Below are 27,263 nucleotides of genomic sequence, written 5' to 3' on the forward strand. Positions count from 1 at the left end.
AACCCAATCCCTCTCCACCACATGCCCCAGAGCCCTCAACCTCATTTCCACAATCAACAGAACATGCTGGAGGAACAGGTTCATAACCCAGAGACTGGCCACGCTATGGAATAAACTTCACATACATGTCAAGCAGAGCACCTCACTGGCCGTCTGCAAGAGAAATCCTGGATGAGTGGATGGGGAATTGAAATCTCACCCTGGGGATTACTCCAGTGGCTATACTCAATAGAAACACTGGGGAGTAACGTCAGGTGGCACAGTGCCAGGGTAATCCTATGGCCTAGGCTTGTAAAGACTCCATGGCCATTTGACTAATACACACCTATGAACCTATGGATCTCAGTACTGACATACGTGTGTGTGTGTGTGCCTTAGCATGTACAAAAGTGTTTGTGAGTGTGAAAACATGTAGGTGAAAGCAGTTTGAGGCCCTGATCACCCAGTACATCTCCCATTGCCATACATTACAAGGGCTGGTGATGTTATTCACTTTATAGGTACCTTGGGACACTCTTCAGCTTACAAGCCCCGTAGTGTGTGTGGTACCTGCATAACAGTATAATGCTAATAACTAGATAGGTAGGGTTTCTAATCTGAGTCCTGGCAAATGTGTGTGTGTGTGTGTGTGTGTGTGTGTGTGTGTGTGTGTGTGTGTGTGTGTGTGTGTGTGTGTGTGTGTGTGTGTGTGTGTTGTGTAAGTGTTTGTACGTGTGCATATTTGTAAGATACAGCATTTTGAGGCCTCACTCTCCCAGTACACTGCCCATTACAATTCTTTACAATGGCTTGTGATGTTGTTCACCTTAGATGAACCATGGGACACTCTTCACCATATAAGCTTTGTGGCGCGTGCAATAAATGCATAACACTGTAGTAGCAATAACTAGGTAAGTAGAGGACCTAATCTCCATCCTGACAAATGCACATGTGTGTGTGTGTGTGTGTGTGTGTGTGTGTGTGTGTGTGTGTGTGTGTGTGTGTGTGTGTGTGTGTGTGTGTGTGTGTGTGTGTGTGTGTGCATGTGAGAATGTTATCCTATGTATGTGTTTGAGTGAGAACTATATCCATTGGGGGTAGGATTTATATTTTTAGACCATGTCACACCCAGTACATGCTCCAAGGTCCACTTTACAAGGCAAGCTGTCTTCATCAACCACAGAGGTATCTGTTGACACTCTTCAGCCAAATAAGCCCCATGCCATGTGCAGGAACTATGTAACAGTATAGACTGACTAACAGCAGGAACTATGTAACAGTATAGACTGACTAACAAGATAGGCAGGGCTGCTAATCTTGGACTTGGCAAACGAGTGTATGAGTGTATTTATGTTTGTAAGTGTGTATAACAGTAGGTTAATGTATTTTGAGTCCATTCTCATCCAGTGCACCTATCATTGCCACACTATACAAGGCCTGGTGATGTTGTTCACCTTAGAATTACCTTGGGACACACTTCACCCTGTAAGCATCATGGTGTATGTGAGAAATTCATAACACTGTAATAGCAATAACTAGATAGGTAGGGGCTCTAATCTCAGTCCTGGCAAATGTGTGTGCGAAAAAAAATGTCCTGTGTGTGTTTGAGTGAGAACTATATCCATTGTGTGGCCGTGGTTTACAATTTTAGGCCATGGTACTCCCAGTACACATTCCAAGGTCCACTTTATGAAGCCCACTGTTCACATCTAACATAGAGGTATCTGTAGACACTCTTCAGCCCTATAAGACCTGTGCCACATGCAACAACTATGTAACAGTATGGAATGAATAACATGATAGGCAGGGCTGTTAATGTCAGTACTGGCAAATATGTGTGTGTGCATTGGTATATATAGCAGTGTTTGTGAGTGTGTAGACTCATAGGGGACAGTATTATGAATACCTTCCCACCCAGTACACCCCCCATTGCTATACCTCACAAGGGCACATGATGTTATTCACTGTACAGGTACCTTGGAACACTCATCACACTATTAGTTCTGTGCCACCTGCAATAACCACATAACACTGTACAACCACTAACTAGATGGGTAGGGGTTCCAAACCAAACACTGGCAACTGTGATCCTGTGTGTGTGTGTGTGTGTGTGTGTGTGTGTGACTGTGTGTGTATGGGAACAGCATTCTCTGTGTGTTTGGTTAACACAATATCCTTTGGGGGTGTGGGTTTTATCAATCTGAGGTGTGCTGCACCCACTACACTTACCATTGTCCGCTTTACAAGAGCTGCTGGTATCAAGCACCATAGACTTACCTGTGTACACCCCTCAGCCCTATAAGCTCTGTGCCAGATGTAATAACCGTTACACAGACCTGGTAAAAGTGAACATATACAGCTGTACCTCAGCTATGACATGGTTGATGCACTAACACTCTGACATACCCATCATTGGCAATGTCTGCAGGGCCACATCCTACTGACACAGAGACACCTAGAACACAAACAGAATACAGCATGTGAGACTACATTCAGTCAGCATTACTAACACCAATTATGCATCATGGCTGAAAAGGTACACATACTCAGCAGTGTACCCATTAGAAATGCCAGCTGACAGCACCTTACACAGCATTACATAGTTAAACTGTACTTAATTCACCCTGTGCATCAGAACAATATTAGCATGTCCCTGCATCAGTGGTATGGATGACAGGGATATGGCACAGATATCATCATATGAACAGGATGTTGTGTGGGTTTGCCAGAGGCCTAGGCTGGGCCATATGATTGACATCATGTGTATGTGTTTGGATGGGTGTTCTGTGAATCAGCCATGCAGGGGTGGTATGTGTGTGTGTCTAGAAGTGACCTGGCTGTGATGGTGATGTGTGTGTGTCTGTATGCACACAGTCACACCATGTGGCTGCCCTACACAGAGGTATGTTGGAGATCTGTGGATTGTACATGGCAGGGTGTACAGTGCATCATCTCCGGCCACAGACACATGAACTGATCTTGCCAGGGGTCTCACTGGCACCACCAGGCCCAAGGCCAGATGCAGTACTAATCCCTGATGGTGACTGCTGTCTGCTGGATCATGCCAATGACCTGCTGGGTTGTGGTGTGGACAGCAACCCCCCCTTTGGCAATGCTGGTGGTACTGCCACTACAGGAGTGTGAAGGTGCACAGCCCTGTAGACCTCAGATGTTCATGGGTGCTGACCTACATCCATGTGGCTGCCACACATCTCCCACCACACACCCCAGCACAGACATTGCACAGTCGAAGAGTGCCACAGTCTCACCCCACCATCTATTAATGACCTCAGTATTCTCACGTGTGGCCTCAACAAGGTCATGTAGGTCGCCACGGACACCAGGGAGATGTGCATGCAAGACCCTAAGTATTTGTCTGATGTTGCAGTCACTACATGCCTGTGCCTCCATGATGGCTCAAAACATGCATCTAGTGACACCTGCTGTAGGAACTGTGACAGGGGCTGGATGGGTAGCAGTCCTCCTGCGAGCACCCCAGTCCATCCACCTGTGTGGGACCTTGCCAGTACTTCAGCTATGGCAAGTGTCTACACTCACACTTGCCATAGTCACCACACTAACCTGTTCCATGTCATCACCCACCAACTGTCCATTATCTGTGGCCACTGGTGATGGGGTATGTGTAGGCATTATGACTGTGTGCAGGGATGTTGTGGACAACAGTCGGATGCCAAATGATGGCACAGATTCAGCCCCTGAGAACCCCACCTGTGCCTTACTATGATTATCATCATTGTCAGTGTCCGTAGAGACTCTGACATCAGGTTCCATGCATGAGGGACCATGACCCCCATCGCCACTTGTAAGGGGAAGACAACATATGTAAATAAATGTCTGTCTATAAGGTTGGCTGGTACACTCACCTCACAAAAACATAAATGGACCAACTCTTCATACCACACTAAAGAAAGGCAAGGAAATCCACTATCAGGACATATAATTCTTTATTACAACCATTCTGGTAGCTTGGCTTTTCACCTTCTGCTGGAACATTTACAGCTTCCCAGTATGTCCCTTTATATACCATTTTTAAACCAACAATAAGTCAATTAAGCTTTCCTAATTACATTAATTACATAATTAAGTAAATACTTCATCATACAACCAGTTTTCTTGAAAAAGTTACAAACACTCTGAAAGGAAATATTATTCAACCTATAAACAATACCCCCGTTGGCTACAAATTCATTCATGATAATATTTAAATACAACTGTAATACCTTTGTTATATAAATAAATATCTATAAATGCATAAATAAGAAATATATCTATGCAAAATTATGTGCATCCATATCAAATATTTCTCCATTTAAATACATTAAATTTTAATACATCATAAATTAATACACACACACTAAATATGAATTTTAACACATTATTATACATACTTTTAAACTTGATTTTTAACTTGAGTTTCTGAACTTGATTTTTTAACCTTTAATGACAACGATTCAAATGCATTATTAAGCTGTATCAAATATTAAGATTGTTTTCCAAATTCATTCCCTGGGGATATAATGCATAAAAATGAGTAATCATTCGACTTTCCAGTTTGTTCAACTGATGTTTAAAATTACCATCTGAAGATGTGGGGTGTGTGAGAATACTAAAAACGAAACTATCTTCCAACATTTTTTAACAGGAAGTGCATAGCCACTGGACTTTCAAGTTTTTTCCTTTTCACATCACTTAGATGTTCCATGATGTGCACCTTAACCTTCCTCGTGGTTTGACCAATATACCAAAAAGTAGGGCCACAATTACACCCTATAATATAAATCACACCACAACTATCGCAGTTGTAATATTCATTTGCCCTATAAAGTCTGCCATTAATCTTGGTGCCATCTATGTTTTTAACCCTATGACAAACTAAACATTTTCCACAACCATATGATCCTACTCTCTTCCCCCATGGCATAAAAATGTCTAGATTTTGAATCTTTTTTGTTTAATAATTCTTTTATATTACAATATCTGCCATAGGAAAAAGTTACATGCTTTGGAAACAAACATCCAATGGAAGTATCATGAATCACTGTTTCCCAAGCTTGCCTAGCTATGTTCCCCAAAATAGATAAAAAAATTGGAATATCTAGCAACAAAAAATAACCTTTCTTCCATCCTTTCATACTGCTCAATGTTTCTAGTTCCACTGCCATGTGAATAACATTCATTCTTACCTCTCATAACACCAGTGTTCATGACTTTGTTTCTAGCCTTTAGCAATATATGTTTACTGTACCCTCTTTTCTGTAACCTGGTGAATGTATCTTCCAAATTCTTTTCTTTTAAATTTATTTCAGAAGTGTTGGTAAAAATTCTCTTAAATTCACCATAAGGCAGTGAACTAACCAAATGAGGGGGATGCATACTGGTTGCATATAAGAAATCAACTGCAGTGGGCTTCCTGTAAGGCTTATATTGTACCCTTTTTGTTTCATCAACATAAAAAGTGACATCCAAAAATGAAATGCTATCCCCACCAATTTCCCAAGTGAATTTCAACTCATGTGAATTATTGTTCCCATAAAATTTACAAATTCTGCCAGTTCACCTTTACATATAAATAGTAAATCATCTATGTACCTCTTGTAGTATACTACACTTCTCATAAAGTAATCCTGTCGTAACATAAACTGATTTTCAAATTCTCCCATATAGACTATGGCATACAAAGGGGCAAAAGCCGCCCCCATTGCAGCACCCCTAGTTTGCAGGAAGAATTTGTTTTTCCATGTGAAATAATTGTGTGTAAGACAATATTCAATCAAGTTCAAAAGAAATGTAGAACATGGCCCTTCACCCAGTTTTTTGGCCGTTGCTTCCATACCTCATCTTTTGTTAATGTTAGAATATAATGCATTAACATCTACTGTTGCCCAGAAGTAGTCATCTTCCCATTTCAAATTTAACAGTTCCTGACAAACTTGTTGGGTGTTCCTAACATGTGATGGAATTGTGGCCAACTGTTTTTTAAAGTGAAAATTTATTTTATTTTTATTTTTATTTTACATTTGTTGACCAGGATAGTCCGACTGGATGCATGTCCACTTTCAGTGGAGGCCCGGGGAGAAAAGCTCCAAGAGTAAGCAGATACAGCATTGCATAATACCAGCATTAAATATTACAAACAGACTATTTACAGAGATTACATAAGTAAGCAAGTTAAACAAATTCCACAGGTTACAGTTAATCCAAAAATATATTAACATTTTCAGGAAAAGAACCCACCCCAGAAATAATAGGTCTTCCAGGAGGTTTTGACATGCTTTTATGAACTTTAGGAGTTGCATACATGAATGGATGTCTGGGTGTTTTAACCATCATTTTTTGTACATCACTACATTTCAAAAACCCAAGCCTTTCACCACTATCCAAAATATCTTGTAACTCAGTTTTAAATCTGTGTAACGGGTTGTGTTGCAATTCAACATAATATCCCTCTTCTGATATTATGTTAGAAACCATTTCCTCATATTGCAATACATTCATAACCACCCAGTTACCTCCCTTGTCAGCTGTTTTATATAGTATATAAATAAATATCTATAAATGCATAAATAAGAAATATATCTATGCAAAATTATGTACATCCATATCAAATATTTCCACATTTAAATACATTCAATTTTAATACATCATAAATTAATACACACACTAAATATGAATTCTTAACACATTATTATACATACTTTTAAACTTGATTTTTTAACTTGATTTTCTGAACATGATTTTTTAGCCTTTAATAATAATGATTCAAATCAATTATTAAGCTCTATCAAATATTGAGATTGTTTTCCAAATTCATTCCCTGGGGATATAATGTATGAAAATTAATAATCATTCGACTTTCCAGTTTATTCAACTGATGTTTAAAATTACCACCTGAAGACGTGGGGTGTGCAATAATACTAAAAAATTAACAATCTTCCAACCCTTTGTGTTAAATGGTATATAAAGGGACATACTGGGAAGCTGTAAATGTTCCAGGAGAAGGCAAAAAGTCGAGGTACCAGAACGGTTGTAATAAAGAATTATATGTCCTGATAGTGGATTTCCTTGCCTTTCTTTCATGTGGTACGGTACACACACACACACACACACACACACACACACACACACACACACACACACACACACACACACACACACACACACACACACACACACACACACACACACACGCATCCACGCACCCACACACATGCACACGCACACAAGCACCCACACACACACACACACACACACACACACACACACACACACACACACACACACACACACACACACACACACACACACACACACTCACACACTCCTGGTACAGACTGGCACATCTGTGACACCTATGGGCCTTTCAGGGCAGACCTTACGGTAGTTCTGCCTGCCGCAGTCCATCTCTGCCACTGCTACTGCCCAGCCCACAACAAAGGGTGAAAGTCCTACTGTGTGATTGGCCTAGTAGCAGAATGGCAATTGTGGTCAAGACCAAGGCTATTAGAGTGAGCTATACAGTGTCACCAAGTGCATATGCACGTATTGTAAGAGCTGACTTACTGCTATACAGACCACACACACTGCCAAGGTGTAATGATACGTGATGATAACTGATGAGGGGACAAGATTATACACTATCACTGCAGTACATACACAGTTCAGACACATGGATTCATTTCACACAACATTGCAGGACAGTCTGCAATACGTACAGGACACATGTATAAGTGCATAGCCTCATAAGATGACACCAAGATATTGGCCCTGATGCCCTCATAAGCCTGGCCCAGACTTTCATCCATTCCCCTTCTAAGCCAGCACCTGTTTCCCCTGTCTATCTGGGACACATGCAGGATCCCAGTGGTGTCTCATCTGTTTCCCATGCAGTCATTTAACTTCCTCTTCCAGAGGGGCTATACACAGACTCTGCTAGACATGGAGAGGGAGTGTATTTTACAGACAGTGGTATGTGTGGGACACCACACTATCTGGCCAACAAGCATTATACATGTCACAGACCAGGTGAGGGCCATGTGTGTGTGATGCATGAGTGCAATATGTCTTACAGATATGCAGAAATGCCATCAAGGCTGGTTTGGATATGGCCTTGTATGCCAGACACAGGTCATCTATGATCAGTCTGTATGAGACTGAGTGCAGGGACAGGGCTTTCAGCCTACTTATGTAGGGTGGGTGTTGCAGATCCTGGAATTGCCTGGTCAGGAACCACTGTGGTCTCTGCAACTGCTGCATTTGCTTGGCAATGTGCATGCCAAAGGAGCCATTGTACTTGGTAGTGTGTCTGGTAAGGGTGGAGTACAGGGATGTTCTGGCCTCCCGGTTCCTGGATGACATACCCATATTTGTGAGGTGGGCCATGTAGATGGCCTTCCATACAATGGTGCCCACATAGTGGGATACTGTTAGGTTGCTAGAAACTTCAATGCACAAGTCACCTCACACCTGATTGCATGCTCAGTACATTATTACTGTCATACTTAGTGTGGATGACATCTGCCACAGCAGGGGGAATGATGCCTGTCCTGGGATTGAGTATGTGGTAATGCTTTATGCACCAGTCAGCAATTGGGTGAGTGCCTCTTGGAGGATGCTCACATCAGTAAAGGAATGTAAGACAGTGGCCAGCTTGCAAGCATCTGTACACCTATTCAGACACAGACCACTGCTTTTGTCCTGTACCTCAGTTATGTATATCCTAAACAGTAGAGGCCCCCAGACCAATCCTTGGGGTACACCATTGTGGAAGAATCTACAACTAGAGGTACTTCCACTACTTTGACTGAGTGGGTACTATCATTGGGCCAGTTAGCTACCCATCTGGTAACCTACAGGTTGGTGCCTAGCTGTGTAGGCATATGTATCCTGTCTGCCTGGGGATTAGTGTGAGAAGACTGGGCTAGGCGAAGGTAGGCATTGTTCTCCATCTTCACCTCGTCCCTGTGCTTGTTCACCACTTCAGAGAGGTCGACTAGGTTTAACAGGCCTGATATCCCTTTAACAATACCATGGTGTGTGGGCCCAGGCATTTTGATGTTGCCGATGTCCCAGTTCATAATGTCCTTGATATTGCCTTCCATGCTCATGGAGAGCAGGCTAGTTAGGCTGATGTGAATAATACTGGCTGGATCAGTGGATTGCTCTGCCTTTGTGTGTAAGGATGACAGTGGCTGCCCTCTGTGCAGAGGGGATGGCATTGGTGCACAGGCTGTGGTTGACTACAGTGCAGAATGGATCTAAGAGTCCGTGCCTGTGTTCATGTAGGATGCAGCCAGGGATGGTATCAGGCATATGGAGACCTCTGTGTGTTGCCATTGAGAATGCATTATGGACCTGCTTCCGGAGGATGAGAGATGGGGGGGCAGGTGCTGTACATGCACATGTGTACCAATGGGTCGACAGGAGGGTGATGTTTACATTTCACCTGTCTGCAGCCGGTTGCCTATATCTATGCCATATGTGTATGTGGTGTTATTGACCACCACTACAGAGCAGATTTGTGTGTTGCCTCTGGAATTGCAGACACATGTGTGGAAGGTCCAGTGATTGGCCTTGGTGGATGTGTCCAATTTGCAATCAAAGACAGCCTTAGGGTACATCATCTGTGACCTTATTTGCTTGTGCAGACCAAGGTGACATTGCTTCCAATAAGTCACCTGTTTCTTCTTGGCCCATTCAGCAATTGTTTCCACCTGTTATAGTATTTGTGTATTGCTGCTGTCCACCACAGGCATTTACCCTACCATGAGGGAGATGATGTTGTACTGTCAGGTATTGCTGTGTCCATACAGCTATGTAGGTGCCCAGATAATGTTGTGGTGTGAACCTGGACACTGCTACTAGTTGCAACAAATGGGACATTGGCTGTACAGCTACTTCTATCTGCTCTGAACAGATTTATAGTTATTATTGTACAGTTCATTCTGTTTGACACTGTAATGGGGGGAGGGGAGATGGTGACCTGAACAGTGATGGCTATGTGGTCAGATATTACCAAGGACGATGCCACTGTAGGAATGCTACAGTGACTACTCATGTTGGTTAGAACCAGATATATGAGATTCCCACCTGTCGCAGGAGTGTTGACCAGCTGATCCACTGCATTGCCATTGACAAAGCTGAGGAATCTCTGTGCATTCATGTTCAGGTGGCGTAGGTCATGCACACTATGGTTGGGTATTTGAAGTCACCCAAGAGCAAGGTAGATGATTGAATCCTGACAGATTCCAGCAGGTCCAAATAGGTGTGGTGGGTGCCCATAGTCATGGTTGGAGGTCTGTAACTAGCTATGATGTGAGTAGGTGTTTTTTCAACTGTTAACTTCACTCGGGATGTCACCCATGCATCATATTTTTTAGCCAGCCTGGAGATGTGTATGCTAATGTTCAACACTCCATCTCCTGTGGCTTTGCAGACCTCCATTTGGAATCTAAACGTATGATGGGATGAGTGACCTGGCAAGGTTGGTGTGCTCTCCACAGCTACACAGCAGGTGTCAGTGATTGCACAAATGTTGGGATCCTATAGGACAAGGTATGCTTGCATTGACATGTGTTTCATGGTAAGACACCTAGCTCCTGTTAGAGTAAGACATCTGCACAAAGACAGACATCAGTGGTGGACAAAGGCCAGTGTATATAGTGTCACTTTATGAATCTAGCTGAAACACACTTAGTTGCCAGTAAAGATGGCGTTGCATTTACAGGTTTATTCTGCAGGATATGACATCTGAGAATCAAATGTATGCTAATATGTTATGACTTCAGTCTTTAATGGGTTGCCAGTGATGTGCCAGACAATACACAACTGTCTGAGGCACTACAAATATGAGGCAGACGTGGTCAATCTGCAAAACTCTGGGCAGTTATCAGGTATGGGCTCAATATATAATATACAGTTCAACACACACATCTGCACCAGTTGTGCAGTATGCACATACCCTATATATGTCTCTTACATTTATAAGACAAGCATATGTATCAAAGTAGCATTCACAGCTGACATATGAATAATTACAACATCCCATGTAGCTGGATTAGCAGTGACACACTCAGTATTGGACAACAGACACTCCAGTAGTAGTTATACATGAGGTGACCTTTGATGGGGTGACTCAGAGATCCAGAGATGTTCTCCATGTCAATGCAGACAGGGCAAGCAGGAATGGCCATAGGTGCTGGATAGCAAGATGTGAGTCCAGCAGGTTTTGTTGTGACGTAGAGTTTAATGTCCTATTTTACATCATTGCATCCCCCTTCTGCATTCCATTACAAGCTTACGTGATTGACATACCTGTTATAGTGCTGTGGCGTTTCCTCACAACAATGCAAATGGTTGGGTTTCTGTAGTCGCAGTCTGTCTTTGTGTAGATGGGTTGTGTCCTGTGATGCATAGGCAGCAGCTTGCCTTTTGTAGGTACTGCTCATGAGCAGGTAATGGCATGTGCACCAGTCGGTGTCTCCCACTTGCTGCTTGCATCCAGAGCAGCTGTGTTGTCTTTCCATTTGCCAATGCCATAACAACACAGTGCTATAATTATTCCCTTTATGTGGGCCTTGCCCCTTTTCCTTGCCTGTGTGGAGGTCATTATGGAGGTGTGGGCGCTACAGCTTAACAGACTGTAGGTGGGAATACCTCTCAGGACAAGACATCTGGAGACAGCCCAACAACATGGGGGACAAATCTCCAGAATTGGGTACAGATTGTAAGTCAGTAGTGCTGTTATACACATAGAGGGTTGCTAGATTAGCAGGGTTCATCTGGACATGCATTTCCTGCATAACGTGATGTCTGACAGTGATATGTCTCTGACATACCTTTCAACTGACCTGATGTCCAAAGACTGCCTAGAGGATTGCCTGTTATGTTTGGTCTGTTCCTCAGATGTCTGTTTTTGGTGAATCAGTAGGATAATGTTAGGATTATAGTCAGTAAGTATTGACATCCATTGGTGTTTCAGACAGCATATCCTTCATGGATGTTATGTTACAACAACGCCTGTGACACCAACAGCTCTTTCAGTTTGTGACACTATTATGTGAGATATGTCCATCTTTCTGGCCCCTGGCCCCCAAATATGTCATGCTTTGTCCATATGTCTTGCAGTAAGAGGTTCAGAGGTATGTTATATCATTATTTAGTGACTGCAGTCCAGGTATCATCCCATTGACTTAGCAGACTCCTGGAAGTGGTATCTGGCAGTGACCATGTCTATGGTCTCACACCTTGGACATTCTGTGGAAATCTGTACATATGAGAGTTATGTATATCTGGCCATTGTGAACAGACTGCCAAGATTGTGTAGCAGTGTTGCGTTTAGATGTTTGTTGGGCTGAGTAGGGAGAGTAGCAGATGTGAGTTTCATAGATCCTTTTTCTATCTGACTGTGCATGCTGTTACGGCTGTTGGTGGTCTATCAGGTGTGTATGTTTGTAGGGGCAGACTGAGAAATGTCCTATAACACCTCAGGACTCCCAGTATACTGTGAGTTGGGCCAGTATATGTCAGTGTAGTGTATGATTGGCAATCAGGATATGTTTGTTCAAACAGTCGTTCTACTCTAGAGTTCATTTGGGGTACTGGTATGTTGCTGTGACTGTGGTGCAAATGGTTGTGGGTGGACATTTTTGCACCACTATCTGCTTTTTCCTACAGTTCCATCCCTGTAGCTCATGATATATTTGGATATACATAGTTAATTGCCCAGAGCTGATTTGGGATAGTGTTGTGTTGGTCTTACTGTGGTTCATAAGGTGCTGGGTGACATGGTTGGCAGCTGTCATGGTTTTTTCCATTCTGTTACAATACTGCAGTCATAACTCTCCACTGTCCAGATGCTAGACACTGCCCAGATGCATGGCTCATATGTTTAGTCGGTTGCCCATAACATTTGTGGGTTTCTAAGAAATCACTGGGATGATGTGAAAATTGACATCAGTTAATAATGACATTCATTTGTGTTTCAGATCTGGAATCTATCTGAAATTGTATGTTAAAGCAAACCATGCCACTCTAGCAGACATTTACGCGTATGACAACCATATTTCAAAGATGTCACTATTGTTTGCCCTTTATCCCCTCACTTTGTCGGGCTTTTTGCAGCTGTCTTGCAGTAAGAGGTTGGTTATCTATCTATAAAAACATATATATATATATATATATATATATATATATATATACAGAGAGAGAGAGAGAGATAAATATAGATAGATATAGATATATATACATATATATATATATATATATATATATATATATATATATATATATATATATATATATATATATATATATATATATATAAGTACTATGGATATATAATTTCCCCTCATGTTAAATGACTGTTGTGCATGATAACTTTGTAAAAACATTGCAAATTCCTACAGCTCAGATGGTGTAGAGATATGTTGCTATGATTGTAGTGCACAGTGTCCTGGGTTTCAGAATTAGAAATGATGACTTTTTTCATTAATGTTAAATGACCAGAATGCATGATATATTTGTAAAAGCATTACAGAGTCCTACAGCTCAGATGGTGTAGTGATATGTTGTTGTGATTGTAGTGCATGGCTTCCTGGGTTTGAAACTTGGCAGGGCAAATTATTTTTTTGCCGGGCAGAAAAAGGGCTGGTGGAGACAGAGTGGTTAAGGCACTTCCAAGTGGGTTTGTGTGGTTTTGCATGGAGCTAAGTGACGCTAACAGACGGTTAAGTCCTCTTAGCTTCCCTTAGCACCGCTTACTCCCACTTACACCCATGCTAATTTTCATTAAAGAAAAGAAAATAGGGTGATAGGAAAGTGGTGAAATGGGGGAAAGCAGGGGGTAAAACATTAGGAAAACCAGCTAGAGATGTGCAGTATAGGTGTAGGGAAGGACCATAGCTCCACATTTCTTCTGCAACAACAGCTTTGAATAATGGGTAGAATTTGGAATTTACAGCCTCACACCTCACAGGGAGGGGTGTTGGTGAAAGACATTTGCAGAAGTTTCACTGTACATGGGACCAAAATGTAGAGCTATGTATGGGGCAATTTTTTTTTTTTGTGGGACAGATGCCCTTTTTGCTAAGGTGAGAATGGGATTGTGGTGGAGGGCTGTAGGTATGTTTGGGGAGGTAGTATGGGTAGGATAGGTTGCATTTACAGACAGACAAGACAGCAGACAGGGGTGTTATATGACACATGAGGGGGTAAACCCCTTTGACAGGGAGGGTGGTTGGGAATCTGAACCCCATGAGCCCCCAGATGGATACAGTGGGACTGAGGTCCCCACCCATGGGCAGTGACCACTGCACCTTCACTGCCCCAAAGATGGCTGTGCTGGGGGCTGGACAGGAGGGGTGGCCTGCCCCTCAAGGTACACCAGGCAGCCTTCAATCTGGCACATCTGCCCACCCAACCTTGCTTGGATGGTGGTGCACACCAAACCCCGGATATGACTGTGGGTGACAGGCTCCTGTCTGTACCCGCTCCCAGGGGGGGATGGGCCCCGTCCCCTGAGGTGGTTCCACCCAAATGTGGTGCAGGACCAACATAAGAGGAAGTCCCGGTTTGAGTCCCAGACATGCTGAGTACTGCTGTGATGGCTAGATGAGGTGGGACTGGCAGATCTGCCAGGATCTGCCGTCCCAAACATGCTATGGTGCTGAGGTTTGACAAAATATGTTGGTTAGTCATGAGCAATGCATTTCAAGATTAGATATAACAGCATGCGTGGGTGTTCCAATTAATCCCATAAAGCAGATTTGAAACAGTTGCATAGCAAACAGAACACATGCATAAATGGAACAACAGCATGCTAGTAACATTGATGACAACAGACCACAAACAATGGTATTTGAACAAGGTATGTTAACATGCAACCAATTAAATATATGAACAATAATAGAACACAAGTCCCAATATTAGGTTTGGAAAACAACATACCCGTAGTATATGAATAATAATTATTGATGCAGATGATTGGTGGGTGGAGAGACAACAAGTCCATTAACAACTGTTTATGCTTCTGTTTTCCACAACAGTACTGCTCAATACTCTATAGGTCTGCCCTCACTTTACATCTACCTTTGGCCCATAGCTTCTGTATCACAAACATGCCTATTAAACTGTCAGCCTGGAATAATATGGGGAAAACTGTGACAACTCTGAGTACAAGACTAGAGGGGACTCATACATGTCAGGGTTACATATCTGGCAAAGGAGGGGTACCCTGAACTGCTATGTGAGTGTGCTACTGGCATACTTCAACTGGTTTCCTCTCTGTGTTCAGGGTTATTGGCAGCAGTGACCACTAGCCATGACAATGTGACATTTGAGAGACATGTATCGGGAAGTGTGCATGTTGTATGTACCTATCCTGCTGTCATTTTCAGGCATGTGGTGGGACAGTTGAACAGTTGTACACATTTTATTAGTATACCCTTCATACAGCTACTACCAACATTTCCTTACCTATAAAACTTGTGGAGAAAATATCTGTTAACACTACATGACTGTTTTACATGTATTCCTGATTCCTTGTGTGTAGATATGCACACATCTTAGTACCACTCCATAGATTCAAACCATTTCTGGGTGTGCAAAATTACAAATAACTATTTCTCATCACACTGAGCTACTGGGGAGCTGCTTTTTCTTGTTTCACTGGTTTCTGCCTATTAGTCTCTTGGTTAGACAGTCTGAGCTTGTAGTCCTGTAATGCATGCAGGACAGATAGTGTACTGTGTATTAATCCTTTAAATTACTACAATCTGGAAAGCAAAGGTTAACACAGGGCATTTATACCTTGTTTCACAGCTCCATTCTTAGTCTACAACAACATACCAGAGTAAACACAACAGTTTGTGTTATAGACGTTTATTTTAGATCAATATTAGTCAGCCATACTTTATACAGTTAACACAGTTACAGTATACCTACTAGCACTACACAATGTACTCCTTCTTAGTTATTTGCACAATATACTGCAAAATAGATTTTTACTCACCAGCCTGTCGGTGCAGCCTCAGCAGTCTGTCGGCATTGGCTTGGATGTTACTAGTCTTCCCTGATGCAGCAGTAGGGGAGAAAAACAAACATTATGCATACCTGTCTATCGCATCCTCAGGCTAGAATTTGGTACACCTAAATCTGTGATAGTTACAAACTGCTAGAGCATGGTGGCCCCTGGCATCATGGATCCACTGGTCCAAGAGCTCCCCCTTCCTCTGCTTTAGGTTGGCATAGTGTTGCCGGACCTGATCACCAGTTTGATGGATGCCAGCAGCACTGGTGAGATCATGAGTGAGATGGTCCCAGGCCTCTGCTTTTATTGTGAGCCCTGCTACCGGTTCTACAGCAGTCGCTAGTCATGGTTACTTATGAGGAGTCCAGCCATAACCCTGGACACCATGATGCCTCAGCACTGCATCCTAAAACCCAAACCCTCACCTATGCCAGCCATGGTTCCTGCACAGGTTGAACTACAACAGGTACTGGCTGTGTTCCCACCTGTGTGGTTTAAATAAGGCCATATTCCCACCCTTTGCCATCAATGGTCAATTTTGAAAATGTTGAGCACAGCTTAGCAGTGTGCAAACCCGGTAAGCTGGTTTTAGCAATGCTTAAAGGGGAAATGGGGAAATTGTTGAGCACTGCTTAACACTGTGCAAATCCACTTAGCTGAGTTGACTGTAGCTTAGCATTCATGTCTAAACATTGCTTAAACCAGCTAAGCATAGCTGATCACTGCTAATCATTGCTCACTTTTAATTTTTAGATATATTACAAATAATGACTTCATTTAGTAAGTGTATATGATTTACTTTACATTGCGTCCCTATATGTGCTGTCTTTACATTACCAAAAGGTGTGACTGTACTGTATGAGACACTTGTGTATACATGGGTGGTTTCACATGTTATATGCACTCACACTTCCATTTTAGACCAGCTACACTACCCTGGTTGACAAATATCACTTACTACATCATTTGTGGAAAAGAAATTAGCACTGCTTTCCTTTGTAAAAATAAAGTGCCTGTCTTGGTAGTTGAATCGTGAACGCATGCATACAAAGCCAGGACTCCAACCACTACGCTATCCTGGTCGTAGGATTTTAGCTGTATATTTTTATTTATCTCCTCTGGGGTGTTTAAGCAATGCTGGGCAGCGGGCCATAATGCGCACACCCAGTCAGCTGTGCTTAAACATAGCTTAGTAAAGAAACAAACTGAATAAATGAAAAGTGCTGGCAGGCAGAGTATCACAGGCACACATTACTCCGATGATGATAAAACCTCAAATATTTTAATGGTAAAATCCACAAATGAACAAGCATAAAAGTGAGCGCTTTCATTAAACAAGTGTTAACTTCATCAGACACCATTAAAATGCAAGACAACCATTATATATATGTAAAAATAACTGGGTAAAAAAGGGAGGGGAGCTAGCTAATCAACACTAAGAAAGAACATTAATTAACCTCTTAGTGACTGAATCACAGTTAAACTAATACAACTTAAATACAACTGAGACTCTGTGATTAAAAGTTACTAGTCACATACTTGTATCATAAGAAGTTATAAATAGACATAAATAGGAAAAGGGAAGAAAAAACTTAAAACCAAGTCATTTTAAATTCACATATTAAATATTCACATGATATAAAACATTTCTGAAAGCTCAATGCATACAAAAGTACTTGTACTTAAAAAATAGTTTTAGGATATTTTATTCCTTTCTAGGGCTTTTAATTGCAATACAGGTGAGATAGATGTCCTGTCATTTATTCCGGGCCATCTGTCAGCCTGTAATAAAATTTGCTACCTTAACTCCTTTAACTCTAACTTGAGTCCCCAGGGCTTTTTTTCACTTATGCCTATGTGGTCAATTGCCATAAATGTGAAATTGTGGCCAGTATTGTCTTGGGTATGCCTCCCTAATGCATTATTAATATTATTCTTTCCTTTGGCATAGTTGTGTTCATAGATTCTGGCATTAAATTTCCTTTCTGTTTTGCCTACATAAAATGCTAGGCATTGGTCACATGTTGCCATGTAGACCACAGTCTTGGAGAGGCAATTGTATTTACCTTTTACATAGTGGTCTATACCATTCACTGTAAATTTGCTACCCGATTTCACCTTGTGGCACCAATTACAAGACTCACGTTTATACATCCATACACTTCCTGTTATAGAGTTGTTAAAACCTTTCCTCAAAAGGTCTGTCAAGTTTGAGCCCCTTCTGCATGTCACTATAGGTCTCTCTCCTATTTGTGCCCTGATGTCCAAATCATCAATTAAAATGTCCCAGTTCTTATGAAAAATAGACATCAAATAATATGAGTTGGAGTTGAATGTGAGCACCATAGATCTACAAAAGGAAATCTTTTCCAACACAGGTCTCCCCTCCTCAACTTCGGAGGGACTGCTGTCTAGCATATTTTCTCCAACTGTAGGCTTAAAGTACCCTACTCTTCTTTTACCCATCACTTCCTGCATAAGCTCATTGAGCAAATCTGCTGGATACTCCCTCTTCAAAAACATAGTTTTTAAATTGCCACATTCTGAAAGAAAGTCTTCTTCTCTAGAGATCATGCGGGCTGCTCATACTAGCTGCACTTTAACTACTGACCTCTTTTGGTGCTTGGGGGTGAGAGCTAGTGTAATGCAGGAATGAGTTTGAGTAGGTTTCTTTCCTATGAATTCTAGTTGCATATTTTTCATTGTGTGTGTCTTTGTATAGATGGACATCAAGATAATTCATGTAGCCCAGACTGATCACCCAAATGAACTGCAGGAATGTTGTGGTGGTGTTAAGGTAACCTAAAAACTCTTCTAGTTCAACCAGTGACCCATTCCATATCAAACTGATATTGTCTTGGTATCTATAATACAGCTTGACCTTAGAGTACTATTGAGACTGAAATACATAGTTCCTTTCCCAATATGCCATTACCATATTCACAAATGCCCCACCACAAGCTGAACCCATCGAGACTCCTATAGTCTGCACAAAATACCTACCATTGAAGGAGAAGTAGTTATTTCTTAAAACAATTTCTAATAATTCCAAAATTAGATTAATCTTCTCCTAATTTACTTTATATGACAACAATAAGTCACCCACCCACTCAAGACCAGTTTCTTGTGGGATGACCATATGCAGTTCTTTTACATCTATTGTTACCATGATGTCTCTTGGATCATAACCAATTTTATTCACCTGTTCTAAAAAAGCCCAGGAGTCTTTGCAAATTTGACTTTCATTATGCAATATTTTCTTCAGCTCATGGTCTAAAAGTTGGGCACAGGCAGTGGTAATGGAGCATCTTCCGTCCACTAAGGGCCTCATAGATGGATCTGAGTGGCTCTTGTGGATTTTGGGAATACCAAAAAATACTGGGATCCTTGAGCTAATGACATTAACGTAATTTGTAAGGAAAGGTCAATTTTTCTTTCTAGAAATATGTCAGTGAGTTGGCTATAGATTTTTCTGTATGCTGCATTTAGTTTGTTAAGAGACACCTCCATATAATTTTCTGTGTCTAAAATAGCCATCATTTTATCAATATATGTAGAAGAGTCCATAATTACAACCCCTCCCCCTTTGTCAGGTTTCATAACCCTGACATCATGTTCTTGTAGTACTAATAAATAATCATGTTTATTTTGGTTCATATTGTGAAGTGTTTGGACTGGCCTGTACTTATTCTTGTTTAAGTTATACAGATCGAGTTCACAAACTTTTTCATACATTGCCAGTTTCAGGTACAAAGTGGGGTTGTAAGAAGAACTAATCTTAAAAATATTGTCTTCACTTACATTGGTTTGAGAGGTAGTACCATAAAGTAAATTCAAATTCAACTTTCTGAAATAAAGTTTCAGATCTAACATTGTATCTACAAAGTAGTGAAGGCAATATTTCCTTTCCTTACATAATTACGTTAATATCATTAGCTCAAGGATCCCAGTATTTTTTGGTATTCCCAAAATCCACAAGAGCCTCTCAGATCCACCTATGAAGCCCTTAGTGGATGGAAGATGCTCCAGGGCAAGCTGTATTATAAATACCAAGATTATATCAGTTTGATATGGAATGGGTTACTGGTTGAACTGGAAGAGTTTTTAGGTTACCTTAACACCACCACAACATTCCTACAGTTCATTTGGGTGATCAGTCTGGACTACATGAATTATCTTGATGTCCATCTATACAAGGACGCACATAATGAAAAATACGCAACTAGAATTCATAGGAAAGAAATCTACTCAAACTCATTCCTGCATTACACTAGCTCTCACCCCCAAACACCAAAAGAGGTCAGTAGTTAAAGTGCAGCTAGTATGAGCAGCCCACATGATCTCTAGAGAAGAAGACTTTCTTTCAGAATGTGGCAATTTAAAAACTATGTTTTTGAGGAGGGAGTATCCAGCAGATTTGCTCAATGAGCTTATGCAGGAAGTGATGGGTAAAAGAAGAGTAGGGTACTTTAAGCCTACAGTTGGAGAAAATATGCTAGACAGCAGTCCCTCCGAAGTTGAGGAGGGGAGACCTATGTCGGAAAAGAGTTCCTTTTGTAGATCTATGGTGCTCACATTCATCTCCAACTCATATTATTTGATGTCTATTTTTCATAAGAACTGGGACATTTTAATCGATGACTTGGACATCAGGGCACAAATAGGAGAGAGATCTATAGTGACATACAGAAGGGGCTCAAACTTTAAAGACCTTTTGAGGAAAGGTTTTAACAACACTATAACAGGACGTGTTGAGATGTATAAATGTGAGTTTTGTAATTGGTGCCACAAGGTGAAATTGGGTAGCAAATTTACAGTGAATAGCATATACCACTATGTAAAAGGTAAATACAATTGCCCCTCCAAGCTGTGGTCTACATGGCCACATGTGACAATGCCTAGCATTTTATCTAGGCAAAACAGAAAGGAAATTTAATGCCATAATCTATGAACACAATTATATCATAAGAAAGAGTAATATTAATAACGCATTAGCGAGGCATACCCAAGACAATACTGGCCACAATTTCAGGTTTATGGCAATTGACCACGTAGACATAAGTGAAAAAAGCCCTGGGGACTCCAGTTAGAGTTAAAGGAGTTAAGGTGGCAAATTTTATTACAGGCTGACAGATGGACCGGAATAAATGACAGGACATCTATCTCATCTGTATTGAACTTAAATGACAGGACATCTATCGCACCTGTATTGAAATTAAAAGCCCTAGAAAGGAATAAACTATCCTAAAACAATTTTTAGGTACAAGCACTTTTGTATGCATTGAGCTTTCAGAAATGTTTTTATATGTGAATTTAAAATGACTTGGTTTTATCTGTTTTCTTCCTTTTTCCTATTTATGTCTATTTATAACTTCTTATGATACAAGTATGTGACTAGTAACTTTTAATCACAAAAGTCTCAGTTGTATTTAAGTTGTATTAGTTTTAACTGCAATTCAGTCAATAAGAGGTTAATTAATGTTCTTTCTCAGTGTTGCTTAGCTAGCTCCCTTCGTTTTTTTTACACCATTAGAGTGTTTTGACATGTATATAATGGTTGTCTTGCATTTGAATGGTGTCTGATGAAGTCAACGCTTGTTTAACAAAAGCGCTCACATTTATACTTGTTCATTTGTGGATTTTACCATTAAAATATTTGTGGTTTTATCATCACCAGAGTGATTTTTGCCTGTTTTACTCTGCCTGCCAGCACATTTTGTTTATTCAGTTTATTTGCCTGTTTTTGTTTTGTTTTTTTGAATACCTTAGTAGGGAAAAATTACTTTTAATTATTTGTGCCTTTGTACAGCTTTGTTACTCTAGGAGATTGACAGGTAAGTGAGGCAAGCATCTGGGCATTCTGCAGACACCTGTACAGTTGATGGGTATGGCCATATGGCACTTTCAGATGGCAGACATTTGTCTTACAGTCTTCATACCCTTCAGGAGGTCCGTGCTAATGTTAAGATTTTATTCTATCAGCTTTCGGGTTTGTCAGTGCAATGTTTAAAACATGTCCCTATTTTTGTGGCTTTGTCCCACTATTATTTATGGTTTTGTATTGCTTTTTTGCTCTGGGAGGGTGAGATGTATGCGAGCCAGGCATCTGGGCATTCTACAGAAACCTGTACAGTTAATGGCTATGGACGTACAGCACTTTTACAATACAGGGGGTGTGTGACAGAACCTGTCACACAACTCCCGCATTGTTTCTTGCTCCCTAGCTATTTCACTGTCCGTGGACACTGAAATGCTCATTTTAATTTCATTTCAGTTTCTGTGGACTGAGTGCAGGGGGTGTGTTCAATGTCCGTGCACTACTTAATCATGCCCCCTGCACTCATTCACTGTTCCTGTCCATTTAGCCTTAATAGCAGCGCACCTTCATGAATATGCAAGGCGCGCTGCTTTTAAAGCTAGGGCTACATGGACACGAACCACTCTGTGCAGGAATAGCACTATTCCTGCACAGAGTTTATTGAATCCAGGGGCATGAATAATCAAAAAAAGTTTTTTTTCAATATCAGACTACATCTAATGAAATTCAGAATGATGTACTTTTTAGTGACTACATTTTTAGTCATCATGGGGCTCCTGTGATTTAGTACAGTATACTTCTCATTATGGAATATCACAGCATACTACTTCAAGGGAACTGTAGGAACTAAAGAAGCATTTGTAGCCACTTGTAGTTGTATTCTCACTGTTCTTTTGCTTTGAACTCCCTTTCAGGTTCCACGCTCCATCTGTAGTGAAAGCTGCCTTGTAGGATACATGAAAATCCTAAAGAAGGGCCAGCCAGTTTGCTGCTTTGACTGTATTCCCTGCTCTACTGGGAAAATAACAAATGTTACAGGTAAAGTATTTTTTAAACATATAAAGTAAATTGTGAAAAGTCTGAATGTTTTTCTGTAATTTTCCTTATAATATAAGGCCAAATGAAAACTAGAAAACATTCATAAGTATTTCTATAGCATATTTGACGAGTCACGGCTTTTTAAATAATTTTACATGTGAATTAACTATACTTCTGAAAATAAAATGCATCCCAGGATTCAATAAAGGGATTTCTCCATGACAGAATAGTGCAGCAGCTTCTGCATGGAATATGGCCACTGAGCAATTCTGTAAATAAGTCTGGGGGCCTGCATGAGCTTGCTAGCACTATTCTGGCACAGACACCATGTTACCTCATTTGCTGGTAAAAACCCTGCAAATGAGATGAATTAGCAATTCAGTAAGCAGGCAGGCATCCATGCCAGAACAGTGTCAATTGCAGAAATGTATTTGGTTACTGACCATGTACATTTCTGCAAAAATCAAAATGGGGGCATGACAACTCAAAGTAAAGAACGTATTATAATCCTTACACATGCCAATGGCCACTGACATGGAAAAGAGTTGCAAAATTATAAAAATCAAAGTTTTTTTTTTTTGCTGATTTTAGCCGTTTAAGCTTAGCACAGTGGAGTGCAAATGAGATTGTGCCGAAAATAAAAAAAATGCGAAAAGACAATTTTAAGTGGAATATGCATTTTGCCATTATAGTGGGTAGCATGCAGAATCCAAACAATAACAGGTAACACTGGTTGCTAAGGGGAAAGGCTTTGCTGTAGTGGTGTAACAAGGGACTAAGGCAGTGGGGGTATCCAAATGAGCAAAATTTACTGAATCACAAAATGGGAGACCATTGTCTGGCTGCACCTAACCATGTAGAAGTTATAAGGCAGTGGTGTAAGCAGGAGAAGCAGCTGACATGAAAAGGGGGTGCATCATGCTTGATGTAAGCACACTGGAGATCCACAGCTTCCATTTGAGCTTAGTTAAGCACAGCTAAGCCAGGGATGAGTCTGAGACTGTATATACTTATTCCATGAAATGGGGAGCATGTTCACATCCAGGGGAGGGCCATTTCTGCTTAAAAGTGTTTACCTTATCTAAACGGGCACTGGGTCTTAAAAAAAAAATGGAAATAGCAGAGCTGTTTACATTTGAGCAGCAGGTTTGGGCAGCTAGGCTTAAAAGGGGTGGAAATGGGAAGAGAAAACAAAAAAAAAAAAAATGGGAAATAGCAGAATGAAAGCAATCAAGTACAAATAATATAGCTGGCAGGTGGAATGTTTCATAGTCAGCCAATCATACAGGTAGTATCTGCAGCACAACAGTATAAACTATGCAATCACCTTTCAGTTTGTTTTTTTCCCACAAACTCTGCACCATTGGTGTACACACTCGGGGGAATTTTAACTGACAAAATGTTAAGGGCTGCTGTCGCTTTGATACATCAGTATATGCTAGAGGCTGAAGGGCATTGAGGAGGATAATGCTGGCAACTGCCCCAGACTGAGAAGTAGGAGAAGATTGCTCAGACACAGGGTAACTTACCAGGGGCTACATGATCTGGAGAAGGAAGAGCACTACAGGTGGACAGGGACATACTTCAGCAACTCATCGAGCTGTCCCCGCCTCACCTCAAACCCAGAGCTAATGCAGAGGGGATCCCTTCCCAGTGGATACCAAGGTATGTGTAGCCTTAAGAATACTAGTGACAGGTGCTTTCCAAAAACCTACTCGGAACATCATGGTGGTCTCACAGGCATCTGCATCCAGGATACTCCACCAGTTCCTGGATGCCATGCTACCACATGCTGGTGAGCGCATTTACTTCTCCAGCACCCATGAGGAGAGAACCAGTAATATGCAACTCTTCCACCGTATAGCAGACTGCCCGGAGGTACTGAGTGCCACAGACTGCACGCACATCCACATCAAAGCACCACCCAGTTAACAGGACAGGGTCTATGTAAACCACAAGGGCTTTCACTCTATTAACTGCCAGGTCGTGTGCAATGCCCAGGGCATTATCATTAATGTGTGTGCTGGCAGCCCTGGAAGCTATCACAACTCCCACATTTAGCATTCCTCACAGCTGTACCAGGGATTTGCCAGGGTGGACATCCCATATGGCCATCTGGTGGGGGATGCTGGCTATGCACTGAAGCCATGGATGATGACTCCCATCAGAAATGCACACACAACCACTCAAGAACGCCATAATGAGGCACACTCACAAACCATGATCATTATGAAGCATGTGTTTGGGATGCTCAAGTCATGGTTCCACTGCCTTAACATATCTGGTGGAGCCCTGCAGTACTCTCCAGCCACATGTGCACACATGTTCGTAGTATGTGCCATGCTACACAATAAGATCTTGTGGAAACATCTGCATCAGGAACAGCATGGGGAAGGGCCATACAGCCCCCCCACCATTGCCAAGGTCCGCACAGGCACAGAGGGACTCAGAGGAGGACTGTCAGGCTGTGGCCAGCACCTACTCCTGGCTGTTGTGTCCTACTGGCCTAGGTACAGTACTGTAGTTGATAGGGCCATATTCAAAGAACTGCAGTGTCAACTATTCTGCATGTCAGCTACACCTATGGTAGAAGTTGTACACACCAGCCAGACAATATCTGTTAATGCAGAAAAGCTGAACGGGTCATGGATGGGGAGGCACACATATGGACAGTACACAGCTTGGAGTAACCTACACAGTGCCTACCATACCTCTCAACTGTACAGACCTTTTGTAGAATGTCCAGAGGTTTGCATCATATTTGTGGACTGTATAACATGAAATAGTGTTTGTCTGGCAATTTATTGGTAAATCACGTAAGACTAAGATCAGAACATAATGACAGATTCTAGTGTCAGACCTTATACCCTATAGAAACACGCATGCTAATGCAAAACCTGTTACTGAATCCCCTTTCTAGGTTTGTAAGGCCAATACTTAAAAATGGTCCCTATATGTAGGCCTCTGTCCCCCAGTTACTTATGGCTTTGTCCAGATGTCTGGCTTTCAGAAGTTAAGAGGTATGGTGCCTAGTAGGACAGCAGGTACCTGAAGGTCAGTGCACTGCCAGTTTATAAAAGACTGCCACCTTTCTGTGTCAGCACTGATAACATGTCACTGGCCAACAGCCATACCCCTAGAATGACACAGGTCGCCACAGAAGGAGCACAGGTATGCCTGCGATATCTGTTCTTCTTGTACTAACATTGCATTTGCCTGCCAACTATCTGCAAAACAAGAAAGGGTCATATCAAAACTGCAATGGCAGACAGTGGGGAAGCAGACATCATACTGATAAGAGCAATTACCACACCTGTCTCCCAACTGTCTATATTTGGCAGAACATGATTAACACCCTGTCCTCATGTGTGAGTCATATTTGGGCCTGTCCAGATGTCAGTCTGTGATGATATGACAGCTAGGCCCACATGTAGCCTCATAATAACATATAGCAACACAAACCGTCTAAGTACCACAGCAAATGGAGTGGTGCAATGATGGACAACCTGCTAAATGGGTACACTCAGAGGTGTGAAGTTCACAACCTTGTGTGTGATGTAACAGCATGTACCCTGCTCACATCAGAATTATAAATACATAGCAGCCACTGTGGCCAAAGTCTGTTACTGGACTACAGAAGGAGAAACAGACACATATAAGGGGAAGGGAAACCACTGGTCAGACAATTGGAGAATGTGCACGCCAGAACAAATTGCGCAGTAACATATGGCCATGCAGTGTATGGAGTCAGTAAACATCACCTGCAAATACACAGCACACACCCATGTAAATGGAGGTCTGCAACAGAACATAAACCCAAACAATGGACACCTCAGAGACAAAAATCACATGAGAACTCCACAAACCTACAAACCCCAAACCATGCAGACTCTACACACCAGGGCCTTGCAAACACTTAGGTCTTACCCCAAACCCCTACACAGATAGTCTAACAGCACTGTCCCTCTACCCCATGCCATACAGACTCTGCTGAGGTGACCCCTGTCTGGCATACAAAGCAATCCAGACCCTGCCTTGATGAGACTGTTGCACATCTGGAAATCAAGGCCCTCTCCATCAACCTGTAGTTGCAGCATCAACCTGGGCTGTGATATCAGTATGGCTTGTTGGTGCGACAGATACATGTAGCACACACTCCCACATCTGTGGAATACATTCCCTGTCAACAGCAAGCCAAGGGCCTCAATACCACTAGTGATGTGCTCCTTGTATAAGTGCACAGGAAACACAAAATGCAGTCCTGTGATTCCACCTGTGTCCCTGCTGGACAGGAGGTCTGTGTGCTGACATGTCATAACATGGGCTACACTCTCATCTGTGTGGGTTATGAAGGCTTCAGGGCCAATACCCTACTAACATTAT

At 41.7% G+C, this 27,263-nt stretch overlaps 1 protein-coding gene across 1 annotated transcript in view; it reads left to right on the plus strand.

The window, feature by feature from the left end:
• Nucleotides 1–27,263, plus strand: part of LOC122794886 (vomeronasal type-2 receptor 26-like) — a 282,948-nt gene that overhangs the window by 66,138 nt on the left and 189,547 nt on the right. The window contains exon 3 of the mRNA XM_044063485.1: nucleotides 22,757–22,880. Coding sequence (XP_043919420.1) covers nucleotides 22,757–22,880 — 124 coding nt within the window. The remainder of the gene's footprint in view (nucleotides 1–22,756; nucleotides 22,881–27,263) is intronic.

This window comes from Protopterus annectens, chromosome 2.part1 (assembly GCF_019279795.1).
Source record: "Protopterus annectens isolate FY-2018-M chromosome 2.part1, PAN1.0, whole genome shotgun sequence".
In the NCBI taxonomy this organism is placed as follows: Eukaryota; Metazoa; Chordata; order Ceratodontiformes; family Protopteridae; genus Protopterus; species Protopterus annectens.